Here is a 26,409-nt window from a genome sequence, read left to right as displayed (position 1 = left end):
CTGAACCAGATCAATAATAGTTGGAGTGATTTACTCTTTCTCGTTGTCGTTCATCTCATTCTGTTGTGCTCCTACGCACTAGTAGGATACACTTCGTCACTGTACACTGAAGAGCCAAAGCCTCCAACTTTACCCTCCAACTCAACCAGGTGCCAGGACTGCGTGCAAAATGGACTACAAGTTCTCTACCTTGATCGACGCCTCTGTTCATGACAAGGAGGGTCTCTGCCCAGGCATCGATCTGCGCATACATGAGGCCGCCGACCTCGAAGAGGTCGGTGCATTCAGAGCCCAAGAAGACTGGCGTCGCCTTGTCGGGCCGCTCGAGAACCCCTACCGCGGCCTCTTGGGTCCGACATTTAGTTTCATTGCTGTAACGGTACCTGGATGTCTCCCCGATAGATTGGAGATTATTGCCTATGCCCTTGAGGTCGGTTTCATACATGATGGTATGTGAAAACTCTGTCTGATTGTGGAATCTTTGACATGGCTCATCAATCTAGATGTCATCGACAATGACATTCAGGACGCAGATCTAGGAGAAATGGGGGCGACGCTGCAAGATGTGGGTGAGCTCAAGGCAAAGAGCGCTTCTGGAAAGGCCAAAATTGCAGCTCAAATCATCCAGGAGATGATGGCCATTGACCCTGAGAGAGCCACGACTGTTGCCAAGAGCTGGGCATCGTGCGTTCAACACTCTAGCAGACGGCAAAAAGTCACTGATTTCAAGACCCTCGAAGAATACATCCCATATCGGGCCTTTGATGTTGGTTACATGTAAGTACCGATTCCATGTCCCAAAGGCCACAATGTATTCAGACTGATACGATGCTTCCTAGGCTTTGGCACGGGCTTGTCACCTTTGGCTGCGCTCTCACCATCCCAGACGACCAAGCCGACCAAGTCGAGCAGTTGCTCATGCCTGCTCTAGCCACTGCCTCCCTCACAAATGACTTGTTCTCCTTTGAAAAGGAGCGCGACGATACCAACGTGCAGAACGGAGTCTTGGTCGTCATGAAAGAACATGGCTGCACCGAAGAAGCAGCGAGAGAGATTTTGAAAGAGCGTATCCGGGTTGAGTGTGCCAAATACGTCCGTAATGTCAAGGACGTCAGCGCGCGCACAGATCTCTCTCTTGACACGAAGAAATACATTGAGACCATACAGTACACTCTGTCAGGCAACCTCGCTTGGAGCACACAGTGTCTTCGATACCACAAGAACATCAAGCCCAATGAGTCTCAGATGCTGCGGGCTACAGAAGGCGTGGCGAAACATCCCGCAACGTGGGTACCCAAAGACACAGGTGAATGTCTTGCCGACAATATCCAATGCAATGGTCTCCTCAGTGAGGAACTTCCGAGGGTGAATATAATTATGAGGGAAAACGGCGATGGTGTCAACGGCGTCGATGACGCCAACATTGTCAACGGGGTCAACCATGGCAATGCTAACGGACTTGGCGGTGCTAATCATCTATACGGCATCGCTTGTTCCAAGGACTTGACTGATATTTGTGAGGCCAATATTATCAACGGCACCAACGGCAGAGACAACGCTAGCAGGGTCAATGGTTTCAACTATACCAACGGCGGAGATGGCGCTGACAGCGTCAATGGTTTCACTTGTACCAACGGCGGAGATGTCGCTGCCAAAGCCAATGGAGCCGATATTGCCCAGGACGCCCATGATTGGGCAGTTTCTGGTAAATCCATTTCTGATTTATCTGATCCCGAGAATCTCATGGCCACGGTCCTTGATCGAAACCTGACGGACCTGGACGATAGTGTATGTTGAGTCTGGATTTGCCCGAGCCTCCGGTAGCAAAAGTGTTTCCTCGGCAGCAACTGACAATTTTTATAGGTCATTCTGCAACCGTATCACTACTTAAAGTCGCTCCCATCCAAGGGCATACGTGACCAGGCCATTGATGCTCTCAATAAATGGCTCGCTGTCCCTGCCGAATCCACGGTCAGAATCAAGAGCATCATTCAAATGTTGCATGGCGCATCTCTCATGTATGTATGCCTTTTTCAGCCCCAACTGAATCATCTGCCGTCACCGCTTTGCAAGGCACTCTGCTTGGTCTTTTTTCAGGAGCTAACGTGGTTCAGGCTCGATGATATGCAAGACGCCTCTCCGCTCCGTCGCGGCAAGCCTTCCACCCACAGTATCTACGGCACTGCGCAGACAATCAACAGCGCGACATATCAATACATCCAAGCAACCACTGTGGCTTCCCAACTTGGCAATCCCGCTTGTCTTGCCATTTTCATCGAAGAGATGCAGCAGCTCCACGTGGGTCAGAGTTACGACCTGCACTGGACGGAGACTGCGCGATGCCCCTCGGTGCCAGAGTACCTGAAGATGGTGGACAAGAAGACGGGCGGCATGTTTCGCATGCTGACAAGACTGATGCTTGCCGAGAGCCCGACCGGCGCGCAGATTACTGATGCTGATCTGAGCCGGTTCAGCTGTCTGATTGGACGCTTCTTCCAGATCCGGGATGACTATCAGAACCTGACGTCGGCCGACTATGCCCAGCAAAAGGGATTTGCGGAAGACTTGGATGAGGGAAAGTACTCGTTTGCGCTGATTCATTGTATCCAGACGCTGGGCGCGCACACAAAGTTTGCGCAGGATGCTATGCATCTGCACGCTCTTCTCATGAAGCGGAGGGTCGAGGGAAAATTGAGTGTCGAGATGAAGAAGGAGATACTGGCCATGATGAACAAGGCAAAAAGTCTAAACTGCACGCTCAGTCTCTTGAGACAGCTGTTTGATGAGCTGGAGAGAGAAGTTGGTATTTTGGAGGGGAAGTTTGGTCGAGACAATCTGTCTCTTAGAGTCATGTTGGAGATGATGAGGGTATAGCTGCTTGCTAGTTGCGTTCTCAGATAAATGATGACGATCTTGAGAGCATTACTTACATTATTGAATGAGATCTTCTATTTCATTTTTGTCGTTTATCTTGTATGCGACTATTACTTGGCCAAGTCTCATGTAAAAGTGCGATGAACGTAGACTGGTGGCTAACACACCACTTTTAATGGCTTAAAAATTCCCAAGTTGAGGATGCCACGACAAAGTCCCTTGAACGTCAGCCGCATTATCTATTGAATCAGAATATATTTCTATACATCTTTAATAACACTGGCTTGTAAGCTACTCGACTCTCAATCCTTTTCGCACGCGTTCCTTGCCGAGTTGCATCACGCCCACTACGCCGTCTCTGCCGTCCTCGCTTCCGCTTCCACCAACCCGCCCCTTTCACCGAGCATTGCCAGTCCAGCACTTCTCTCTGCGCCAAATAGCTTGCTGTTGCCATTGTCAAAATGATATCCTGTTACGCTCACATCCGCACCACCGGCGAGGTAGTCTTCTGACTCGCCCACAACTGCCCCCGCCGCAAGCCAGCGCGCGGCGATAGCCTCACGCCGCTGCTTACACTCCTTGTTGAGCGCGGGCCAGTAGACTCTGTGCTCATACTCGAAATTGAGCTGTCCTGGCCAATCGTCGCTCCAGAGCTGCTCGATAGGCACGTGTTGCGCAGTGTCATTGTCATACTTGAACTTGTCGCGGGTGGTGGGATCCATGAAGACGGAGATGATCTTCAAAAAGGCACGTATAATCCAGTGGACTAGACGAAGATGTATTAAAAACTGGAATACTGTTTTGATGTTGGTACTGCTGAAGCAGCGCACGTACCGTTTATCATGAGGACCATGCCAAGGCGCTCCGGGTAGTGATTCTGTAGCAAGGACAAAATCTCGCGGGCCATTGAAACCGGTATAGTTGTATCTTGTCTCTCTTTACTTGGCCTAAAGTTGATCATTAAGACAAGAGATTCGACCCCAGGAGGCATCATATCTATCATCCTCTCCAGCATGTAGAATAAATGCTGGATTTGCCGTGGGCTCGGGTCTGTGTTCTGTCGGCCTGGACTTAGATATTGACAAGGACGCCCCCGCTTGTCATACCCTAGGATGATTTGCTTGCCCGTCTCTTGCTCAGGCGAGAGAGACTCAGGTGTCAAGTCATCCAGGCCATATTCGCGGCGCCAGACGAGCGTCGCCTGAATGCGTTTGACAGCCTCGTCGATTGACCATTTCGTTGCGCGCAGGTAGCGTAAAAGGCACTCACGAGTGAGCCAGATACGCTCGCGACTTGTGATGGGGCCTGACTTGCTGAAATCATTATCGCAAGTGATGATTGTCCACGACATGACCTCACTCAGGAGTGTTTTGTACTTGACTTCCTGGTCGGGGCTCAGCTTGGGTCGTGGATACGGCTTGCTGTCTGGCGTGGGTGCCAGGAGCGCCGTTCTCCTTGGCTCTAAAGTGCCAGAATCACTATATTGAGATTCCATGATATGTTTTGCGTGCAAAACTTTTGAAAAGGCTCTCTATGGACTCTGCACGGGACTATTTGTGATGCGGAGTAATCTGGGCGTATATAGGCCACTCTAGGTTGCCCACAAGCAAAGGGACGATGTGATTTCCAGTCAAGTCAAAAATGGGTGCGGAGGGAAGCATGGGGAGGCCAATAGGTCTGAATCGGCAGCTATTCAGTTCAGTGTGAGACTGGGATGCGAGCATCTTCTTGCGACACCCTTGTGAGTCAAGGCAGCCCGAATTGGGCTCACGCCGGGCAAACGTCCCAGAGTCGGCGGCTGCCCAGACGGCTCATCGCGTGTGTAGGCAAAAAGATGAAACAGAAATCATGTTTACTTGCTAGGCTAGCGCGAAAGTTGGTACCATATAGAGACAAGCATCCGGAGCCAAGACCGGTGACAGGCCGTCCTGCCGCGGTTACTGAAAGTAGACGGCTACCGGCGGGCAGCGGGGAGCTTCCGCAATAGGGCATTTTACCGGATCATGACACTTTATTATAATTACGGTAGGATTATATCCGCATCAACTTAGTCTCAAAAGACGGCGGTGGACATTGTGATGAAAAATGACGTGGGAGGCAGCCATTTGGACAGAGGCTTTGACCAGTAATTCGACAACAAACAGCAGATGACTGCAATCACTGACTCAAATCCAATACTGAATAATCTACAGATCACTAAAGGGCCATAACCGGGTATAGTAGACTCGCACTCTTTAAACTTTAAACCTCCAACCACAGATCCGTATCATCTCCTCTTACATTTCGCCACCATTCACTCTGGCGCACAAGCTCTCCTTCATCGCCACCGAGAAGCGTAAAGTACTTGCGTAAAAACCACGTCCTGGCTTCCCAGCTTCTACTCTCCCAGGGTGTCCCCGTCGAGGCGTCGCCGGTCGCCGAGTCTGCAGCGCTCCTTTGGTCCGCAGTTCCCCCCCAGCAGACCAGGCCATCAATCAAGTCGTGATAGAACTCTGTGAGGTTGATTGCTTCGCCGCTGTTGATGACATTGCGCCTGAGGGTGGGAAAAGGCAGGACGTCGATAAAGGCTGCGTGCTGGCAGATGATTTGCTCCCGTATCGGCCGCATGTCAGGCTTTAGAGACTTGAAGATGGTTTGCACAGTCTTGACCACGGCGTCAGCTCTGGTGCCGTTTGTAATCTCGCCGGTGGGTCGGAAGAAGGGAGAAGTGGCCTTGTCGACACACATCATATCCTTTGTTATGCCAATGTGCAAGCAGAGAGACGCCATGGCCTCGACGATGCATATCCGCTCAACACGAAGAGTATGGGCATAGAGGTCGACCGAACGCGAGCTGTGACTGACGGTATCTGCGTCTAGCTCTAGGTATGCCCTCGGTCGTGATGAGGTCACTTGAACGTGCGGGCAAAGGCAGCCGCAGTCGACGAAGCCAGGCCAGTTTGGTGGGCTGGGCGATGGGCCTCCGTTGTAGTGAATATTGGAGGGGTCGATGGAAGCATTGAGATCCCAGGTATAGCCGTCCAATGCTGCGTCTGGGCTCATCGAGGTTGAAGGGTAGATGTCGAGCGCGTCGGCAGGGGACCCGTTGGCGGCGGCGCCGTTGAGGCCTTGCTCATCGTTTCGATAGAAGCCCAACTGTGTGTCGCCTGCGACATTGAACGGCGCGACGGGAGATGGGCTGGGTCCGCTTCTGTACAGCATCGACACTCCCACACTTTCAGAAAGCGAGGCTGCCAGCGTCTCGAGATCATCGAGGCGGGCCTTGCGCTTCTCTCCTAACCTCCACGGATCAGCAGTCGAAAACTTGGGATACGAGGCGAATGAAGGGGATGACGCAACCACGTACGATACTTTCTCTGCGCTTGGATATTCTGCTGGCGTCTCCTTTCGGCATCGCGGCGCACTGGCTTTCGTTTTGCTGGCTTGCCGCTGCCGCCATGACAAGGAGTCTCTTGTGGCGTGGGAAGATTCTCCAAAGTCGGGGCCGGCGTCATCTTGATCTTGGAGTCTGGGGGGCCTGCAAAATTGGGGGGCATCAGGATGTGGCTTACGTTCTCGAAAAGAGCCGAGATTCCGTATAGGTTGCGTCACAAATTAGTGAGGACAGGCAAATAATGTTGAAATGGCTGACGAGAGCGCCGTTTGTGTTCGTGTCACCGTTGAGGCAGGCGACCGACACAGGGCGCAGATACCCCCCACCTCTCTTTCAACTTATCACATGATCCAGCCTTACTTCAACAAAGAACCCGACCAAATGTTTGCCTACTGGGGAATCGCCAGTTTGAGCCAGTCGCCGATCGGATACTAGCCAGCTTTGGGCGCGAAGGGTGAGAAGGCTGCCAGCCTTGCCAGAGCTTGCCCTCGGCATGAGACTGAATCGAGGAAACAACACTGCAAGGCAGGATCCGGTTTTCAGTCATGAAGGATGATCTCAGTCAGGTCTTCCAATATTCAGTCCCGGCTTGTCTCGGGCTGAGAAACGCAAAGCTGCCTATTTTATAGTTTCCGACATCTTTTAAAGCTGTGACAACTGTCTGCACTTGCTTAGCCCCCATTCTCCGCAAGTATCAACTTCGTCTTTCCGACCCCCCTTCCTTGACGATGCATTCAATCAACGTCAGCTTCGTTTCAACCCTTGTCGCCGCTCTCGCAGCCACTGTGACCGCAGAAAATGATGCTTCGCAGTTTGACGCGAAACATTTCAATTCTGGTGATATAATCCAGCGAGATGTGGCCATCATTGGTGGCGGAGCTGCGGGCACCTATTCGGCCATTAGCCTCAAGGACAAAGGCAAATCAGTCATTGTCATTGAAAAAAAGGACAGATTGGGAGGTCACACCGAAACATACATTGATCCCGCCACTGGCACTCCTATGGACCTCGGAGTCATGATCTGGCACAACATCTCAGTGGTCAACGACTACTTTGGGCGTTTCGGGATTCCCCTCGCCAAGGCTGGGGCCTTTTTTACATCGTCGGAATTTTTCGACTTTCGAACCGGCAAAGAAATCAAAAGGTCATGGACTCCGACCGACGCACAGGTCTTGGCCGCATTTGCTGCATATTCGGAGCAGCGTGACAAGTATCCCAAACTCATCAATGGAACATTCTTGCCCAGTCCAGTACCAGAGGATCTTTACATGCCGTTTGGAGACTTTGTGAAAAAGTACAAAGTCGAGGCAGCCGTCACAAACATGTTCAACTATAACCCGGGCGTGGGAAACATTTTGAAGAATCCAACCGTCGAGCAGTATCGCTACTGGGGGTATAACATGGTGCATTCGCGTCTCACCGGCTTTCTGACAACGGCCCGTCACAACAGCAGCGAGCTGTATACCAAAGCTGGGGATGAGTTGACCGCGTCCTCGAGTCTCTTGTTGAATTCGCAGGTATCCGCAGCGCTTCGAGGAGAAGGGAAGACGGGTGTGCTGCTCGTGGTCTCGACGCCCTCGGGCAAGAAGCTCGTCGTGGCAAAGAAGCTGCTGGTCGCCATACCCCCGAAACTAGACTTTATGGGCCCGCTGGATCTTGATCACAGAGAAAGAAATTTGTTTGGCAAGTTCATCAGCACTGGATACTATGTTGGCATCGTCAAGAACGCTGGATTCTACAGCAATGCTAGCATCACAAATGCGATACAGGATGCCGAATACAACTTGCCCCAGCTCCCCGCGGCGTACAGCTTCGCCCCTGCGCCGCTTCCTGGACATCAAATGGTTACTTACGCCACGCCGCAAGGTCACAAATCTCTCCCAATGTCTGACGACAAGGTCAAGGCGGACATTATCAGCACGATCAAGAGACTGCAGCGTCAGAACCCCGGCAAATTCAAGCCCCAAGGAGAGCCCGAATTTGTTGATTTTAGATCCCATGCTCCATATGTTCTTCAGGTCAGCTCCAGGGACATCAAGGACGAGTTTTACAAGAAGCTCTACGCGCTGCAGGGACTCAGGAACACGTACTGGACAGGAGCAGCATGGAAGGCGCAAGATAGCAGTTTGCTTTGGAAATTCTCTGAGGAAATTGTGCTGCCACCATTGATTGCTGGTTTGTAAAGTTTAGGCGGGCCACTGGAAGCGGCTTCACTGAGGATTCATCTGATCTAGTACTGTCAATCTAATTTAGCAGTGAGAAAAGCATGGACGTGGACTGCATGGGTACAAGAGCGACATGTATGTCCGTGGCTAAGTAGCTAAAAAGACGACTATTAGACAAGTACCGCTTGCAGCTAAATTGACTAGTTGATGGTGAAATGAAATGCATCTAGTGTGTTTGTATCAAGTCCACAGTGCAACTTATTCACTAACTTCTCAAAAGTTAAAGGAGGCTTACAAGTAATTCAGTACTGCTATATACCCGCGCGAGGACAATGGGAAGCAACGTGCGCCATCTGTAGTGAATTGACTTTGTGACGAAACAATTAAATCTAGATACCATAATACAAAGAGAGTTTTTATAGTAAAACACAACAATAAGAGAGAAAAGGGAGCGACTTCCAGCAACTCTTAAGCGACCGCGACCGCGAACTGCGGATTTTCTTTTTCCGACTCCTAGTCCACCTTCTTCTTATTAGGAGCCTTGGGGACACGCACCCACCAGTACAAGCCACACGCAGCAAAGATATTAAAAACGATGAATGCCCAAATGATACCAAAGTTGCGCCAAATCTGTGAATAATCAGACGAGACCGAGGTAAGGAACACATTCGTGTCCTGAATGGGACAAAACTCGCACGCCTCGACCGCCGAGGGGTCTTTCACATAGCCTCCCGCCATACTCATGTAGGGCTTCATGTACTCGCCACAGGTGCCATTGAACGGATCAAAGCGCAAATACTCATTTGTCGCGCATTGAACTTTGGTGTTGGCTATGCCAGCAGACAAAAGGCCGCTGACAATGTAGGTGAATGGCGAGACGCGGTACATGAAGATCCAGAAACGCGGAAACTGGGCGGGAGTGGCGAGAACGCCGCAGAATAAGAGACAGAGCATGAATAGCATGTTGCCCGTGTTGCCTGCATTCTCGGCCGAGTCAAAGGCGGCAATCATAAAGTGCGAAAAGGTGGAAGAAAAGAGGAGGAAGCTCCAGACAAACAGCCACATTTGGGCCCCGCGAAGGACGACCGAGTCGGTGGGCTCGGCGTTGCGGTACAGGCCAATGGGGTAGTACCAGCAGGCAAAGAGGAGGAAAGACACGACCGTGTTCCAGGGGAGCTCGACGACAATGTTGGAAATCATGAAGACGCTCCAAGAGTAGGCTTTGGAGGGACGCTCGCGGGCCTCGTACAGGTTGCGCTGCGAGACAAAGTGCGGCATGATTTGCTGGATGAATTGGCCAAAGAGTGTCAGAAGCATAAAGATGGAAAACATTTGGTTTTGAAGACCCTGTTGAGTGTTGGGCGTTTTGTACAAGGAGAAGCCGATGAAGAGGGCCGAAGCAACGCAGAGAGCCACCTTGGAGTAAATGTATGTAGGAGAGCGCCAGATTTGCTGAAAGACGCGGAGCTGGACTTCTCGGAGCTGCGAGAGAAAAGGAACAGCAAACTCCTGATACATGGTCTCGTCCTCGGGCGACTTTGACTCTGATTCATCCTTGTGGGCATGGGCCAGTTGGGGCCGTTCTGCTTTCAGCTGCGCGAGATGTTGTTGGACGTGGTGATACTCGGCAGAATTGCGCCAAACGCTGAACCAGTCAATGTCCGTGTGGGATCCCGGCGCAGCTCCAATCACATCCAGCATCCATTCCGCGGGATTGGCCGCCGGCGGGCAAGGGTGTCCTCCATTGCGGACAAAGTAGTCAATCAGTGTCTGCGAGTTCCGTCCCACGTCTCCGTAGTAGACGGTCTGGCCGCCGCTCTTGAGGAGCAGCAGGCGATCAAAGCGCTGAAACAACATGGCCGAGGGCTGGTGAATGGTGCACAGGATGGCCTGGCCGTTTCGCTTGAGCTTGTCGAGCAGATCGAGAATGGCCCACGAGGTTTGCGAGTCAAGCCCCGAGGTTGGCTCGTCGAGGAACAGGAGCAGCTCGGGCTTGGCGGCGAGCTCGACGCCAATGGTCAGACGCTTGCGCTGCTCCACGTTGAGGCCTTCGCCGGGCACGCCGACGGCGGCATCCGCAAACTCGGTCATGTCGAGGAGCTTGATGACCTCGGTGACGTAGTCAATCTTTTCCTGTCGGGGGATGTGGGCTGGCTGGCGCAGAAGCGCGGAAAACGTGAGGGCTTCGCGGACGGTCGCAGTGCTCAGATGCAAATCCTGCTGCTGGGCATAGCCAGTCTTGCGCTGAAAGGAGGAGTTGCGCAGCTCCCCGTCGACGAGCATCTCGCCGGTGATGACGCCAATGGTTGTGCGACTGGCCAGGACATCCAGCAGCGTGGTTTTGCCAGCGCCAGAGACACCCATCAGGGCGGTCAAGGTGCCAGGCTTCACCCAGCCGTCGACGTGGTCCAGGATCCGGCGATTCTCCTTGCCGATTTTGATGTCAAAGCAGACATTGTTCCAGTGAAAGATGGCGGTTTGGTGGGCAATCATGGCAGTGTCGTCGGATCGAGGCTTCTCCACGGTGATGCTGCGGTCACTGCCATTTTCCAGATCCTGCTTGCTCCGAGCCAAGGGTCCACGGCCGCGGCGAAAGACGAGGATCTCGCCTTTGGACTTTTTCTCGGTGACAAATTCGGTGGCAATGAGATAGACACTTGTGAGAATAACCATGAATGCAAAGATGATGCCAATGTTTCTCCATTTGTATTCCGCATGGTAGTGGTACGCCGACTCCATGTAGTCGTCACCACGCACGTAGGCATTTCCGGGAATCGATCCAACCGTGGAGCAGACCGTGTTGGAAGCCCCGACTTGGGCGTACCTTGGGCCCGCGGGCACATAGTTGACGCAGGGAAAGTCGCGGTTGTGAAACTCGTTGATCATCAAAGATTCAAAGCCGTAGCTGATGGGATTGATGTATCCGATCCATCGCGCCCATCCACGCATATAACTGACCGGTATGGCAAAACCAGCATACATGGCAAGCCCGAGGATCATGACAGCCGAAGGAGCCAATGCTTCAACAAGAGTCCGAGACAGCGATGCAATGGATCGGAAAAAGGACGACATTGTGAGGGTGAGTATGAAAGATGCAAAGACAAAGAAGAAGAATGAACCTGCGTCTCGTCGCAGGTTGGTCATGAAATACAAGACGGTGTTGAAGAAGATGGTATTGAGGACCTTGTAGGGTAGATCCATCAGCATGGATGCAAAAGCTTCAGCCGAGGGATGGTAGAGGGCATATCGAGAGTGCTTCTCTACAATGGAGCGTTGTGCGTAGAGAGTCAGCATTTCGAGACCAGAACCGAGGGCGTTGATGAGGACCGCAAAGAAGAGGAGGGCGCAGCGCTGGTAAAAGCTACTGGTGTCGGGCTTGAGATTGTAAAAGACGCTAGCAATGACGAGGGCCATGACTGAATTACCAAACAAGGAGGAAATGGTGATGCTGGGATCGGCCTTCAACCTCTTGAAGCTGCGCCACAGGCACAATTCCACCTGCTGCTTGTAGGAAAGCGTAAAAGGCGACGTGACACGCTGGACCTTGGCTTGCTGGGCTCTCCGCGACTCCTTGAACTTGTCGAGATGCGGCCCGCCCACTGGATACGTGGCATTGTAGGCCGCAATGTCGTCGAGAAGCCGTGCTCGCTCCTTGGAAGCCTTCCACCGGGCGGCAAACTCGACCGCCGTCCGCGGCACGCGGTTCCCCCATCCCGGCTGCACCAGGCGCTCCAGGTCGCTGGTCATGGAGGTGAGGAAGTCGGCGTCGGTCTGGCGGTCCGGACACACAAAGCCCATGTCGGTAAAGTACGTCTTGGCGGCCTTTGTCGGGCCAAAGTAAATCTGCCAGCCCTCGTACAGCACGAGCACCTTGTCGAAGCAGTCGTACGCGGCCTGGGGCGCCTGGTAGATGGCGACGCAGGCCGTCGTGTCGTAGATATCCGCCTGCATGCGCAGCGTCTTGCAAAACTCGACGGCGTTGGCGCTGTCGAGGCCGCGCGTCGAATTGTCCCAGCACTGCAGCGGCGCCGACGTCAGGCAGGCCTCGGCAATGGTGACGCGCTTGCGCTCGCCGCCCGACACGCCGCGCACAAAGTCGTTGCCGACAATGGTGTTGCGCGTGTGGCTGATGCCCAGGCTGGCCATGATGACGTCGCGCGTGTGCGCCGCGTACTCGTTGACCGTCGCGCCCCCGGGGATGTGGCGTGGGACGCGCGCCCGGGCGGCAAAGAAGAGCGTGTCGCCCACGGTGAGCTTGGGGAAGTGCACGTCGACTTCGGCCGTGTAGATGGCTTCGCCTCGAAACTCCTTTGCCATTTGCTGTGCGCTTATACCTAGAGAGAGAGAGACGGGTTAGCAAGGGTGATGGTGTTTGATAGCTACGAGTGTTGTTGGCGATGGCGACATACCTTGGTAGTTGACGCTCGAGTTCTTGTCCACGTAGAAGCCGTGTGTCTCTCCCGCAATCGTCTTGAGAAAGGTCGAACACCCCGATCCCGGCGGTCCAAGCACGACGAGCATCTCGCCAGCCTCCACCACTCCGTCCAGGTTCTGGAGAATGTCGATGCGGCGCTGGCGCTGGCCCAAGGCCTTTTTGGCCAGCCCGACAGCCTCTAGCCACACATTGCCGACCGTCTTTTGGTAGTCCGTGTCGGAGCCGAAGCCGTAGGCATTGAGGTTGCTAAAGGCAACGCCCGCGGTACGGAGAGGGTGTGCCTGCCCGTCCGAGGTGTGCATCTGGAGCATGGCCCTGCACCATGCGCGGGCTTCGAAATTCTCGCCGTTGGGATCGAGACGAGACCCTGGCTCGGCAGCAAAGGGATTCAAGCCATTGGTGGAACCCGTGCTTTTTCCCGAAAACTGCCGGGCCAGTGTTTGAACTTTTTCTTCTCTGCTCTCCTCCAAGTCAGAGATTCCTTCCTTGGAGCTTCCAGGCTCAGAGTCTTGGTGCGGCAGGTGTAGTGTTGTGCCATGGTCGCGGCCAGCATGCGCCGCAAAGTTGGGCGTGACGCTCATCTATGCTACTTTCTGTCGTGTCAAAACGGCAAAACAGCAAATGGAGCATCAATCAAGCGTATCAAGTGTTGTGAAGAATTCGAGAGCGTTGTGCTGCTGGGATGATGAAAGATGGTTTGTTGGAAGCACGGGGCCCGAGGTAGGCTAGATAAAGGAGCAAAGAAGCATTCTTGAGCACCCTTGGACTAATTCTGGATCACATAAGATGAGATTCTATAGATGGCTCACGCGAATCGACGGGCGTAATGGGCTCAGCCATGTAGCCTTGGAGCGCAGATTGCAGCATCAGCCATGTTTGAGTGGTCAACGTCAGCCACGTCCAAGTGGCTACCGTCAGCCATTTTGAAACTTGACAGATGGCCACCAGCGCTCGCTTGGGCGCATCTCGATTAATATGATCAACTAGCTTATACGATAAGGGGTTACTCTTGTTCCTGGCTCCGGCTTTAATCGTAAAGCCTGAAGCCATCTCCTGGCTTGCCCGTTGAAAGAGTTGTCAACGCCCGCTCCACGACCGACCCCTAAAAATGGTGAAAAAAATACACGGCTGATTTACGGCCACCACCATCATACTGAGAAATTATTTTCTTTATAGGTCTATTTAGTAAATCAAGTATATCATCTTGTTTTAACCATATTTTTGTTACTTTCCGAGACGTAGTTATCAGCATAACTGTTCAGGCGCTGCTGATGGCTGACTAGTAGACCGACCATGATTTCTCGCCCCCAAAGGGCGACCGCACTGCCTGACAACCTGCTTCATCTGCGACGAGCCTCGGCATCACGACCATCAAGGTGGGAGGCCACTTTCCGGGTCCATGGTGCTCCTCTTACATCTGACATCTATTTCTGGCCGATACCTTTGTGCTGACGCTAGCCGGCGTGGGCAACTATGAGAACGACGACCTGCTAATTGCAGCCTGTTGGCTCTGATGTGGGCAGCCATGTCCCGATACAGATTTTCTGCAGCGCATGGCAGCTTTGAGGAACGCCATCATGCCCGCGTCAAGCTGGTAGGTATCTGTGTACATGGTGCCTGACTTGTTTGCGAGCCACTCCCAAGACACTCCGTAGCAAGGCTTCTCATGACTTTGCCGCTTGAACCTTCAGACGCCAATCCAATGCCCGGACATGCAGAAGAAGAGTCATCTAAGAACGAAACAAGCATTAGACTGCTGTCGAGGCCACTCTATCCTGTAAACGGTGACGATCGTTTTCATAAAGTCGTGCAAGAGCTGCAGATGCAAGAGCCACCTTGTGCTAAGCTCAGGAACCACTTCTTTCCCTTTTCTGCCATTTCTCTTCTTCTGCATTTCTTCCCATTTTCTCTTTCCTTGACTTCATTTACTTTCTCTTACTCCTTCGTCATGACCGCTGCGCTAGGCCTCCTTTTCCCTCCTCGCTTCGCTCGACATCCGCCGTAGAAGCTCGACTACGCTTCGCTGGTTGAGGAACCAAGTCAAATGAAAAACAGGACCATCGGATGCTTTGCCACCGAACAACTCTTCACCATGTCTCTCGTTTCCAACATCACCAATCATCATCCTCGCTTGCCGATGCGTCCATTGTTGCGGCTACGCTTAGTTGTTTGAGCACTGCGTCGGTCGCTGGATAATACCTTGACAGCGGCAGAATACCTACTCAGCCCTCGACCTAGCACTCGGTGCTGTTTTCTATTCACCCGGAAAAGATGTTTCTTATGCATCATGTGCATTCTCGTGCTCTACACGCGAGCCCTGTCCGATCTCGGTACTTTGTGCAAGACCTGCGTCAGCACCCTGCAGCCACCTTGGGCAGCGTCGGCCCTTTCGGACGGCCACACCTGAAAGTTTCAAGTAGGTCAGGCTGAACCTTGAGAAAGGTTCCCCTCTTCTTTCACATTCTTGTGCAACAGTGGTGTTCCCTTCCGGCGACTGCTCGAGGTCGCTACCAAAAGATGACCAACCTATGTTGCGGCTTGTTCGGCCGCTCGTGCGACAAGCCAGACGAGCCCGCCGATAACAACGCACCGAGGCCGACCGCTCAGCACGCAGAGTCGGCGGCGGCGAAATTGACGGCCCCACGCATGAGAGGTCGCGGCCGTACTCAGATACCCAAGCTGCCCTACGGCCCGACTCAGCCTTTGCCTGACACGGAAGCCCCAAAGGAAACTGGCGGGCTCGCTGATACATCCAGCTTCTGCTCTGTCGTTAAATCCTGCGATACAGCGAGTCAAAACATCCATGACGTGGTCCCGTCTCTGCCTGCACCTGACGCTGCTCTCAGGCAGCCTTGCAGCGACATCGACGCGTCTTTGGCGCAGCCGTCGCCTACTCTGCAGGCGACCGCTGATGAAACGGGCAAATCGAGTCATGATGCAGCCTCCAAGACGGCCGACGAGCCTTCATCATCTCCAGCTGCCACCAGCGCCGAAGCTCTCTGGCGCGATGCGTATCGGCAGCTCTCAGAAACAGAGGAAGACCTGATCAAGGGCTATGAAAAGAATGTGCACAAATATTTCCTAAGTACTAGTACCACCACCGGCGAGGCGGCAGCGATTCAACAGCCCGTCGTCGACCTGTCGAGTCCAGCGGGCGTCGCAGCGGTGGTCACGGCGCTCGAGGACCGCCGCAAGGAGAAGCAGCTTCAAGTCACGATCCGGTGCAAGAAGTACGTTGTTCGGGAACAAGTGGAAAAGATTATCAAAGTAGTGAAGCTGGCGGATGGAGGCGTCAAAGCCGCTATGAGCGTTCAGCCCTACGCGGCCCTTGGCTGGTCAATTCTGTCCGCCATTATTCCGGTAAGTTGACTCGTTATTGACCCCGAATTGTTTACCGTAATTCTTTCCGGTTTCCTTCTTTTCGCCCAAAATTGCTCATTTTCCCCATCAAGTCATTGCTATTTTACATTGGAGCAGCAGCTAACAAAATTCAGCTGCTCCAGAGCAGCTTTGACAGTAATGCGGCTATGATCAAGGGTCTTGCCACTATTGCCGAGCTTATACACTACTGGAGAAACTTTGAGATCCTTTATTTGCCGAGCATGTCGTCCGAGGCCTACAAATCACTCTGCAGTCCATTGTCTAACCTATACGCAAATATGCTCAAGTATCAATTCACCGTCGTCAATCACCTTTCCAAGAATCAGGCTTCTCGTGGCGGCAGTGCTCTACTCGTGGCCAACGACTGGAAGGACATGGAAGAGGCTATTTCTGCCATGGATGAGCGTTGCCGTTTGCATATTGACGCGTTTCAAGAGTCGCAAATCAAGGTCCTAGTGGAAGAAGAGGGCCGCAAACTTGATCGCCTTTGCCGCGTGACGGAGGAGAGCTCTGAAAAGGTCGCACACATCTTATTCGAGAATAGACAGCAGAAAATAGCGGATAATTTGTTCGAAGCGCTCAAAACGGCGGCGGGGGACTATGTTAGCGGTAAAGATATCAACACCGAACCAGTCCCCGGAACGTGCGTCTGGTTCTTCAATGGTGATGCCCTTGAGCGGTGGCGCGACGGCCACATGTCCGGCATATTTTGGGTCACCGCAGGCCCTGGTTGCGGCAAGTCTGTTCTCGCAAAAGCCATGATTGACTCGAACCTGAACAGCACTCTTGTGACAGTGAACTTGTCGGCAGATACATTCAAAACGCGAGAGATGCACGTATGCTACTTCTTCTTCAAGGAGGGCGAGACCAAGCGCACAACAGTCACGGCCGCGCTTTCTGCGATGCTTCATCAGCTACTAACATATCAGGCCCCAGCGGGTGCCATAGACGCAGCTATTACCGAGTATCGAAAGCACGGGCCGCCCATGACCGAAAGCCCCAGTGTTCTATGGAGTGTTCTCAAGAGCTGCGCTCAGGCTGTTCCTCACAGAGACATTGTTTGTGTACTGGATGCCCTTGATGAGTGTAAGGGCGCGGACCGCGAATGGCTTGTTCAAGAACTCTACACCTTTTATGACGACCCCTCGCCCTTGGCAAAGAACCTCAAGTTCTTCATTACGAGTAGGCCATACGATCACATTGAGCTCCTGTTCCGGGATCTGTCGAAAACAGTGCACTATTTTCGTTTTGAGGCCGACGACCACCTTGACGATATTGCCTACGACATTGGCCTTGTTATTGACAAATACGTGCAGAGTTTTAGCAATGACTTGGACGAGGAGGATCTTGCAACATTTGCGGACAGCTTGAAAAGTAAACGCAACAAAACCTATCTGTGGCTGTGCTTGACTATCGACATCATCAAGCATAGCCCAAGCCGTTATAGCAGCCGCGCGCAGCTTGAAGCCTTGGTGGAGCGGATTCCTGACGCCTTGGCCGATGCCTACGAGTCGATCCTAAGCAGAACTGAGGATCAAGAGATGGCCGAAGCATTATTGGGTATGGTCCTCGCGGCGGAGCGGCCGTTGACGGTTGAGGAAGCCAACCACGCTCTCGCATATGCCCTGGCCGACGCCGACGCCGAGGCGGAGCCCAAGCCGTGGCGCGGCGATATCAAATCAAAAATCATAAACATCTGCGGACTCATCATCACCATATATCAAGACGAACTGCACTTTATCCACTTGACCGCGCGGGAATTCCTTGTGCAGCCGCGAAAGCTACAGCCTGCTGGAAAGGCATGGAGGGTCGATTCGCCGACGCTGGGCTGACGCACGGCGTACTTGCCAAAGTTTGCATGCATTTCCTGCTGCGCCATCCAGAGGAAAATTTTGAAGCACACGAAAAGATACCATATCATCATGCGCTATCGTTGTACGCCGCTAACTCTTGGCATCGCCACTATCGTGCATCAGGCGAGTCGGTCATGACTCAGACACTCAAGCAGACTCGCCTGTTGTGTGACCCTGAAAGCCCGTCTTGTAAATCGTGGTTTAGTAGAGACCGCGAGGTGTGGAGGTATCTGTATGATCAACTCGAGTTCTGCCATCTGCCCAAACTTGACTTGGCTATACGCCATGGCCTGAATTTTGTGGTGCAAGACATTCTACGCGATGATGATGTCGACATTCATGAGATTGGTATACATGGCACAGCATTACATGCCGCAGTACGCAGTAAGAGCAAGGACCTATGTTTACTCTTGATTCGACACGGCGCGGACGTTGACGCCGTCGCCACACACCACGGCGTTTATTGCACGCCGCTCTATGAAGCTGCCTGCATCTATAAGAACGTCGAGCTGACAGATTTGCTGTTATCTCACAACGCAGATCCGCTATTCAAAATTCAACTGCCTGATGGCAACCTCTCAATGACAGCACTGGACGATGTTGAGGACAAGGAGCTTTTTAAGATGATGGCGGCGAAAGTGGCAAACATTGCTTCGCCCGAAGCCATACTCTCTGCTTTTGAAAACGAGTTTTCGAACTGCAGTCGGACTTGCCAAGTGTTACTTTTAGATCTGTTACCGGAGCGGATTCTCGGCCAAGAGTCATTCCTCACCCCAAAAGTGATATTGACCTTGCTCAGTCATAGGCTTGTAAGCATTAGAGCGATCCCACTCATCGTTCAACTGAAAGATCTGAGCTTCATTTTCAAGGATGAAATGTTTCGGTTGCTTCTTTTGGCCTTGATGCGCACGGATGTGGATATTTCCCAGCGTATTGAAGTTTTTTTGGAAGAGAACCCTTCCTGTGTTTCTTTCATCACGCCCAACATGGTGGCAGATGCAGCCGAACTGAGTAGCGTAGCCACTCTGAAAGCACTTATCAAGCATTGCCCAGCAGACACTCATGACAAAAAAGAGCTCTTGCTCAAAGCAACACAGAATGACAGGCATAGTATCGACATGGCGACTGCACTCGTTGCCGATGGCGTGGCTTGGGCAAACGACGAATCACTGCAGAGGAGGGTGCTGCGGAACCCCTATCCCGAGCTTCTGGACATGTTTGAGCTGATCCCTCAATACAGTCTGCCTATTGCACGCCAACTAATCCATGTGGTTATATATAATGGGTTCTGGCCCTCGCGAAACGTGGTTCCTGCAATTCGACGGATCATACAGCGCTCCCCTCCTGATGATGTCGTGGTCACATTTAAGCATCTCTGCCAAGCCGCCCACTCTGGAGATGGCGACCTAATGCAGCTTCTACTGGGAAAAGCGACACCTATTGGCCAGAAAGAAAGCAGCCTTGTGACTCTCTTTCGTGCTGCAGCCGGCAATTACATTTACGCAACAGACGTGTTTCAGGTACTGCTCGACAAGTACGGTTCCGAATCCGCCGCCGCGCCAGCAGTTATGCGTGCAGCGCGCCCAGAAGCCTTGAAGCTGATGCTGGAGAGCTTTCCGGACAAGTTGGAACTTAGCCCGGCTGTAGTCATGTCGCCACTAGATTCAGAGGTATTGCAGGTACTGCTTCAATCAAAGCCGCACGATACGATAGTAAACTTAACGGCAACGTTACGTATGCACCCATATATGGAGAGAGAAGAAGTTTTGGAACTTAGACGCCCTCCCATCGACGAGTCTACTTTACGCCGCATTGGAAACGAAGACATGGCACTTGACGCGCTCGAGTTCCCGACAGGCCTAAGCATGGCCTGCAGGAAAGTTGCTCTGCGAGTTCTGGCCGACGCTGCCGGGGACGAACTGAGCGACCAGATTGTGGCTGCCATTATACAACTCGACACGGCGCAGCTCGAGAAGGTTGAGAAATATTGCCCGCGCAAGCTCCGACAGCCATCAAATATCGTCGCGATGACGGCAGCAAATGGCAATCTAGACGCTCTGCGTGAGCTGAAAGCTCTCTGCGGTGCTTCTGTAGACGGATACGAAGAATTATGCCGTCTTGCCGATTTCCGAAGCAACATTCGGCATGGGCACGTTGATCCCAAAGACGGGCCAGACGAGACGATGCTCAGAGCAAAAGACGCGCACGGCTTGACCGCACTGCACACTGCGGCTGCCCACGCGGCGCCGGAGGTGGTGCGGTATGTTCTAGAACGAGACCGTACACTCATCAACGAGAGAGACCGTAGAGGGTGGACAGCGCTGCACCACGCTGCCGTGCGGCGCAACGTGGCCATTGTCCAATTACTGGTCGACGCGGGCGCCGATAGAAGCGCGGCAGGTACTTTTGGAGAAACAGCAGCGCTTCTCGCGTGGCAGAGCAACAACCTTTTACAGACACTGCGAGGCAATAATAAAAGAGTGGATGGATTCAGCTCCCGCTGGTCCGTCGACAGTGAATTTGGCGACGAGAGCGACGACGGGAGCGACGACGAAGAAGCAGAGCTAACGGAAGTTTTGAAGGAAATACTCACTATTCTTGGTGAGCCTGAGTATAACGGTCCCTGGCAACTGACGAACTAGCATTTCTGATACTTGATATACGACACAATAAAGCACGTTTGCTCGTAACTATAGTGTTTCGGGGTCGTCGGTGGAGGGTGATGCCATTTCCGTCAGTGAAAAACCCTCTTCAATAGATCGTGCCGGACGAACGCCACACAAGCACCGTTCATCCACTTGCGCGCAAATTGGATATATTGACTGTCCATACATCTGAAGGGCGATGCCTTACTACTGCAGATAGTAGACTACCTGGAAGACGAAGATGCCAGCTGCCTTGTGCAAGTGTACCATTACTTCTTACATCTCTTGATCTATAGATACCGCCGGTACGACGACCATGGTCGGACCCTCCTGATTAATGTGTCTATTCTAGGGCATTTGAAAGTTGTATAAAGTTGATTCTACATTGTCTGCGTACGCCATCACGCCATCCTGCCGTACCTACGCCAAAGAATGCGTGTCTTGGCACCCAATGTGTCTGCATATAAGTAGCCGAGCGGCCAGATGAAACGACGGCCGAATATTAAACCAAACTCGTCTACCGCCGACTTGGCTGTAATCAATATATATCTCAGAGCGACTTCATTACTAGACTGTCCCGGTATCAGCCAACGTCAAAGTATCCGCCGCAAACATGCTCATCATGTCCTCCTCCGTCACATCCACCAGAAACTGCTCCATCTGTCGGCTCTGCGTCCTCACAAAGTGCACATGCCCAGCCACCTCCCGGACCTGGCCAAGCGCCTTGGTCGCCAGGCCCCAGACTGACGACATTTGTCGCAGCGCGCCAATACACAGACGCACCTGCTCGCGCACGCCGGCGTCGTCATCGTCGTCGTCGCCGCCGCCGCCGCCGCCGCCGCCGCCGGACCACGCGCTGAGCTGCACAATCGACGCCAGCACCACGGCGCAGATGAAGAAGTGCGTGTGCAGCGTGAGAGGCGTGCGGTGCGTCATGAGCTTGCCAATCTCGTTGGCGGCCGTGGCGACGTGGCGCGCGTGCAGGCTGACGCGAGGATGATGCGCGACGGCGGCGGCGGCGGCGGCGGCAGCGGCGGCAGCGCATCCGTCACTCTCGGGGGTAGTGCTGGCGGCGGCGGCGGGCGGCGCGCAGGCGTCAATGGCTTGGGCAGGAGCGAGGTCCAGCTGCGCGCGCGATTGGTGCAGGAGAATCGAGGTGGTGTGGTTGAGCATGTGCGCCTGGAACATCATCTCGTCCGGCCGGCCGTCGCGCCGGAGCGAGTCGCGCTTCGACGCCGGCAGGTTGTGGCGCCAGCTAGAAAGTAGGACTTCGAGCTGTGCGTGTACAGTTGCGTCCACCTCGGCGGCTTCGTGGTTTTGCATCACCTTGCCGAGGTTCTGCACGCTCAAGACCCTGTAAGAGAAGGACGAAAAGTCGCAGCGCTTGATGCTGAGATCGCGGTCGGACAAGTCTTGCAGCGAACACGGCTCTGGAATTTGCTACAAAAGTTGGGCGGATTTTTTTTTAGCATGCAGGTTCTTTTTGGTGGAAAGCAAAGCTTTAAAAAACTTACATCCGTCTCATAGTCGTCCTCTTCGCATGGAAATCCAACATCAGTTGGCATGTCGAAGAGAGAGAAAGTGGTGGCGCGGTGGGCACCAGCAAACATGCCGTCCAGGACATACAGCTCCCACCACGTTCGGCGCCAGCTCTCATCCAGCACGCCGGATCTTGTTTTAGACTCTGTAATGAATTGACTATAGTTCATCCCAAGAGAGAGAGCCATTTGCTTTGTCCTAGTCAAGAGCTCCACGGCCTGTTGCGGGTACCCTGTGCCGTCCAACGCTACCAGCAGCACCGTCAGCGCCTGAACGGTAAAGCCATTCGCCCTCTTCGTTTGAGCCTCGTCCACAGACAATCGAGCGATATCCAATAGCGGCTGTTGGTCCATTTCCGGTGCAATGTATTTTGATCCTACCCAGTGCATGACTGCTAGCAAGGGCTGGACTGCCTCCTCCTTGACCCGCGGGAGGAGGTGTTTTTGTGGCAGGACCAATGGGTGGCTAGGATGAAAGTGGTAATAGTACGACGAGATGCATCGTTCAAAGCTTACCGCCGGGTGTGGTCGATATTGCCGCGGCCCTGCTGAGGCAGGACGGGGAGCGGACTTGCTCCAAGCGACCAGGGAGCCGAGGGCTGGTGAAGTGGCGCTTCGAAATGAGGATTTTCGGCGACAGTCGCTCGCGAGAAACCCGGCGTCCTGTTGCGAACGCTTAATTCCCGGCGACGAGACTGCTTCTTGGGCTGCTATGCTCTGGCTGCAGCCGCGTGTGTGAGTTCTTTGTCCTCGCCGAGAAGGGACAAAGACACAATTGCTTTCCGAGTCGACACATCTCTTACACGGTCGTCTTCCGTCGCATTTGAGATGTCGCTGACGCTTCTCCGAGGTCAATACATACAAAATCGACGGGCGCTGCCGCACTCACGCATTCAAGACAAGCACCCGACGTCCCGGGTTCCGCAACTTGAGGCGGTAATGGGGGGTTGGCAGCACATGGGTCCGTAGCCCGGCTGATGGATAAATCCGTACTCATGTTTCTAGGGACGACTTGTCTCAAGTTACGGGACTTTTTTGTTTGATGGGTTGAGAGAATCTCGAGCTTTCGCCGACGATGGAAAAAGAGCACCTAATGGGAAACTGGTGGCCACGACTTCAATCCCCGGCTGTCCCCGTGCTCGGGATTCGCGCCGGGGCTGGTTCGCCGATGTGCCAAAGCCCGAGGACCCACACCATGCCCCGTCCTCGCCGCCAACACTGCCAACACCAGACCGACAATTGTGAACGATGGGGAAAAGGACAACACGAAGAGTCCATGACTGTTCACTGCAGCCGTTTTCGTTTCTCTAGAATTGAAGTTTTTCCTCGCTGCAGCTCTGTGTTGCAATCAACCAAAGTAAAACTCAGCCGATATGTCCATGTCGAGGCTTGACAATATCTGAAAGGTATATATAATAAAGGAACTGATAGAGTTTGCGTTCCTGAATCACGAGCTCAGCATAACTACGCACTGCCTGGTGCTTGAGGGTGCCACACGACTATGCCGGAGTAACCGCGAACCTATGGATTAGAAAGAATCTATGCTACCAGAAAAGTTTTTACCCTGTTTTAGTGGTTGGGTCTCGTTTCAATTTTCGAATATGGCTTTAGTAGGTAAGCTAAAGCGAATCCCACGAGTAGGGGCTCTTGCACTAGCGGATATCTAGATTTCCCGAGTCTTTACAGTACGTACCTATTGCAGGCTTGTTTCAGCCCTACCCCTAGTCCGTTGGATGCCTCTTAGAACAAGCTATAAAACCATTTCAGCCTATACAATCTAGGTATTCTAGCCGTCAAGCCTCCCTCTATAGTCCTAATCAATTTTTTATAGCAATGCTTCATGTGCTCAAGTAGCTTTTATTGTTGCGTAATCTAGCTATAAAGCAGACGATCAATTTCTTTCCCTAGCGATAATAAAAACCAACGTGAAGATCTTATAAGAGACTGCGGAGCTATAGCATAAGATCCTGAAACTTGCCATGGTGTGTCTGTTTCCTAGGGTTGGACCTCTTCAGTTGACGACTAGGCTGCGTTCTGCTGAGCTGCGTTCTGCTGAGCTGCGTTCTGCTGAGCTGCTTTCTGCTTAGCTGCTTTCTGCTTAGCTGCTTCCTGCTGTTTCTTGAACCTCTCAGCATTCTTAGCTTTCGCTGCCTCCTCAGCCTGAAGTTTCGCGTCTGCCGCATCCTTTTCCTTCTTAGCTGCCACCGCCTTTTCCTTGTTCTTCGCTCTCTCAGCAGCTTGCTTCTCTGCGACTAGAGCATCTCCATCAGATTGGACCTGCTTGGCTTGGCAGTTCAACTTTTCTTTCGTGGACTCTTCCAAGCAGTTGGCACCTCCTGCAGAGTTGCATGCCTCGAGTACTGCGTCCGCTGCGTCGTCGCAATTCTGAAGGTCGATCTTATCTTGATTCTGCGGAGCTGCAAGAGCGAGTCCAGCAAAGGTGGCAATAATAGCGATAGTGAACTTCATCTTGATTTGATTTCAGAGATTTTCCAAAAAAGATAGTAATTGAGGAAGTAAGTGTGAAAAGGGCCTTATAGAAAGACAAGTTGCAAGATATGATTGAATTTAGGACTGAGAGTGAATGTCTTGGAGTGTTGAAGAATTTGCTTGATGTTAGACCTGGCTTAGATATTTATATGTCTGTATTAGCTCGGATTCTTAAAGCTATAATCGTCCTTGAATTCTACGCATAAATTTACGTGAATCAAGGACAATACCCTGAAACATAGATTAATATAATAATGCTATATAAATGACTCGTCTAGCATTAGATATTATGCTTGTATACTCTTATTCTTAAAGCTACATATTACATCTATCAATAGTCTTATACGTTGATCGTCAGTTACCTTCCTAGCTAGCAATGTACTACTACTAGCAGTACACTACTATACGTGATATATACCTGCTAGTCAGCTATAAGTAGCCTCTAGCTAGTAGTTACTAGCTAACACAACATAACAACTACATTACTATATATCATCTTAGTATCTTCTCTTTAGCAGCCTGATACTACAATTATCCTTTAACTTCTTTATATAAATTTATATTAATAAGAGATAATATAGTTAAAACATAGATCAATATAATAATATACTGTAAATGACTCACCTATCTTAGATATTATTTATATATATCAACCGAAATCTAGGTGAAAGACCTATCAACAACACAGTCAGCTATCAGCAACAAGGCTAGCCATCTACTAGCTAGGCTACATAGCTAGCTTCTAATGTACTAGGGTTATGAAACCCGCCTGACTTTTAGGGGTCACAAGGGCTTAACCCCCTGTGTTTTAAACGTATTACAGAGCGTTACAAAATACAACTACTTAAAACACCCTCTTAGACTACTAAAGGAGACCTAAATGATCGGAATTTAACAGCGTAATAATTCCTAAATTCTAGCTATATATTGAGGTAAAATTGCTGTATTTTTAGACGGTAGAGAAGACATTGTCTGACTTTGGCTGAGGACTTGACGTAGCTTTTAATCGGCAAAAAAGGATTTCAGCCATCCTAGCCTATAGAGGAACATCTTTGCTACCGTAAATAGGCAGTTGCTTATCTCTACGGTGTCGCCATTAGCTGATTGAATGTGCGGATACGCGAGTAATGGAGTAAAATCATGGGCGCTATAATCAATCAGGCGTCAAAGGGAAGCTCAGCGCTAACAGGACATGACTTGATCACTGCCATGGGTAGACGAGGATCAGTCTTGGCTAGTATCCACCTGTTGAACATCAGTTTCAAGGAGATGGCGACAGAAGAAAGCGTCAGCTATGCAAGACCATTTTATATAATGAGTCAGAAAGCCTAGAACGTCCGAAGAGCGCCGTCATTTGCGCTATGGTATAGGTAATCAAGGGGTAGTACTCTATGCCACTGACTCACGACAACGTCCGTTGTATAGTTATAGAGGGTGCACAGTACATGTACATGATTTATGACTCGCCTTATAATAATTAGATTAGATAGTAAATGTAAACTGGTTAAGAGGTTGATATTTATACTAATGCCCTGATGCTGAGTTTCTGATAGGGACTACACTACGTATAGCTTGAGATGTGCTTGTTCACAAGGTTTAAGTGTTTAGGAATTGAAGAAGAACCGTGTTACTAAAGAGTAAAGCTTTCAGTGCAT

The 26,409-nt window shown here is 52.0% G+C and overlaps 8 protein-coding genes across 8 annotated transcripts; 3 read left to right on the top strand and 5 right to left on the bottom strand.

Moving 5' to 3' along the window:
- Window positions 1–169: 169 nt before the first annotated feature.
- Window positions 170–2,874, top strand: BBA_08783 (polyprenyl synthetase, putative; the record flags this gene model as incomplete). The annotated part of the gene is made up of 5 exons (XM_008603880.1): window positions 170–449; window positions 504–777; window positions 840–1,788; window positions 1,864–2,018; window positions 2,115–2,874. The coding sequence occupies 5 exons, from the start codon at window positions 170–172 to the stop codon at window positions 2,872–2,874; spliced, it is 2,418 nt and encodes an 805-aa protein (XP_008602102.1).
- Window positions 2,875–3,221: 347 nt separating this feature from the next.
- On the bottom strand, window positions 3,222–4,369 carry BBA_08782 (PDR16 protein; the record flags this gene model as incomplete). Its single annotated transcript, XM_008603879.1, has 2 exons — window positions 3,222–3,640; window positions 3,709–4,369. The coding sequence occupies 2 exons, from the start codon at window positions 4,367–4,369 to the stop codon at window positions 3,222–3,224; spliced, it is 1,080 nt and encodes a 359-aa protein (XP_008602101.1).
- Window positions 4,370–5,115: 746 nt separating this feature from the next.
- BBA_08781 (uncharacterized protein) lies at window positions 5,116–6,410 on the bottom strand (the record flags this gene model as incomplete). The annotated part of the gene is made up of 2 exons (XM_008603878.1): window positions 5,116–6,149; window positions 6,221–6,410. 2 exons carry the CDS (start codon window positions 6,408–6,410, stop codon window positions 5,116–5,118), a joined length of 1,224 nt encoding a protein of 407 aa, XP_008602100.1.
- A 565-nt stretch (window positions 6,411–6,975) lies between these two features.
- BBA_08780 (FAD dependent oxidoreductase, putative) lies at window positions 6,976–8,430 on the top strand (the record flags this gene model as incomplete). The annotated part of the gene is made up of 1 exon (XM_008603877.1): window positions 6,976–8,430. The coding sequence occupies one exon, from the start codon at window positions 6,976–6,978 to the stop codon at window positions 8,428–8,430; it is 1,455 nt and encodes a 484-aa protein (XP_008602099.1).
- Window positions 8,431–8,925: 495 nt separating this feature from the next.
- Window positions 8,926–13,428, bottom strand: BBA_08779 (multidrug resistance ABC transporter, putative; the record flags this gene model as incomplete). The annotated part of the gene is made up of 2 exons (XM_008603876.1): window positions 8,926–12,746; window positions 12,822–13,428. 2 exons carry the CDS (start codon window positions 13,426–13,428, stop codon window positions 8,926–8,928), a joined length of 4,428 nt encoding a protein of 1,475 aa, XP_008602098.1.
- Window positions 13,429–15,364: 1,936 nt separating this feature from the next.
- Window positions 15,365–20,723, top strand: BBA_08778 (sex-determining protein fem-1; the record flags this gene model as incomplete). Its single annotated transcript, XM_008603875.1, has 3 exons — window positions 15,365–16,207; window positions 16,342–18,036; window positions 18,114–20,723. The coding sequence occupies 3 exons, from the start codon at window positions 15,365–15,367 to the stop codon at window positions 20,721–20,723; spliced, it is 5,148 nt and encodes a 1,715-aa protein (XP_008602097.1).
- A 570-nt stretch (window positions 20,724–21,293) lies between these two features.
- On the bottom strand, window positions 21,294–23,261 carry BBA_08777 (glucoamylase-like protein; the record flags this gene model as incomplete). The annotated part of the gene is made up of 4 exons (XM_008603874.1): window positions 21,294–22,166; window positions 22,241–22,730; window positions 22,781–22,974; window positions 23,154–23,261. 4 exons carry the CDS (start codon window positions 23,259–23,261, stop codon window positions 21,294–21,296), a joined length of 1,665 nt encoding a protein of 554 aa, XP_008602096.1.
- A 1,025-nt stretch (window positions 23,262–24,286) lies between these two features.
- Window positions 24,287–24,733, bottom strand: BBA_08776 (uncharacterized protein; the record flags this gene model as incomplete). The annotated part of the gene is made up of 1 exon (XM_008603873.1): window positions 24,287–24,733. One exon carries the CDS (start codon window positions 24,731–24,733, stop codon window positions 24,287–24,289), a length of 447 nt encoding a protein of 148 aa, XP_008602095.1.
- Window positions 24,734–26,409: the final 1,676 nt, after the last annotated feature.

The sequence above is a fragment of the Beauveria bassiana genome (genome assembly GCF_000280675.1).
Source record: "Beauveria bassiana ARSEF 2860 unplaced genomic scaffold BBA_S00040, whole genome shotgun sequence".
NCBI lineage: Eukaryota > Fungi > Ascomycota > Sordariomycetes > Hypocreales > Cordycipitaceae > Beauveria > Beauveria bassiana.
This window is presented reverse-complemented; position numbering and strand designations above follow the sequence as displayed.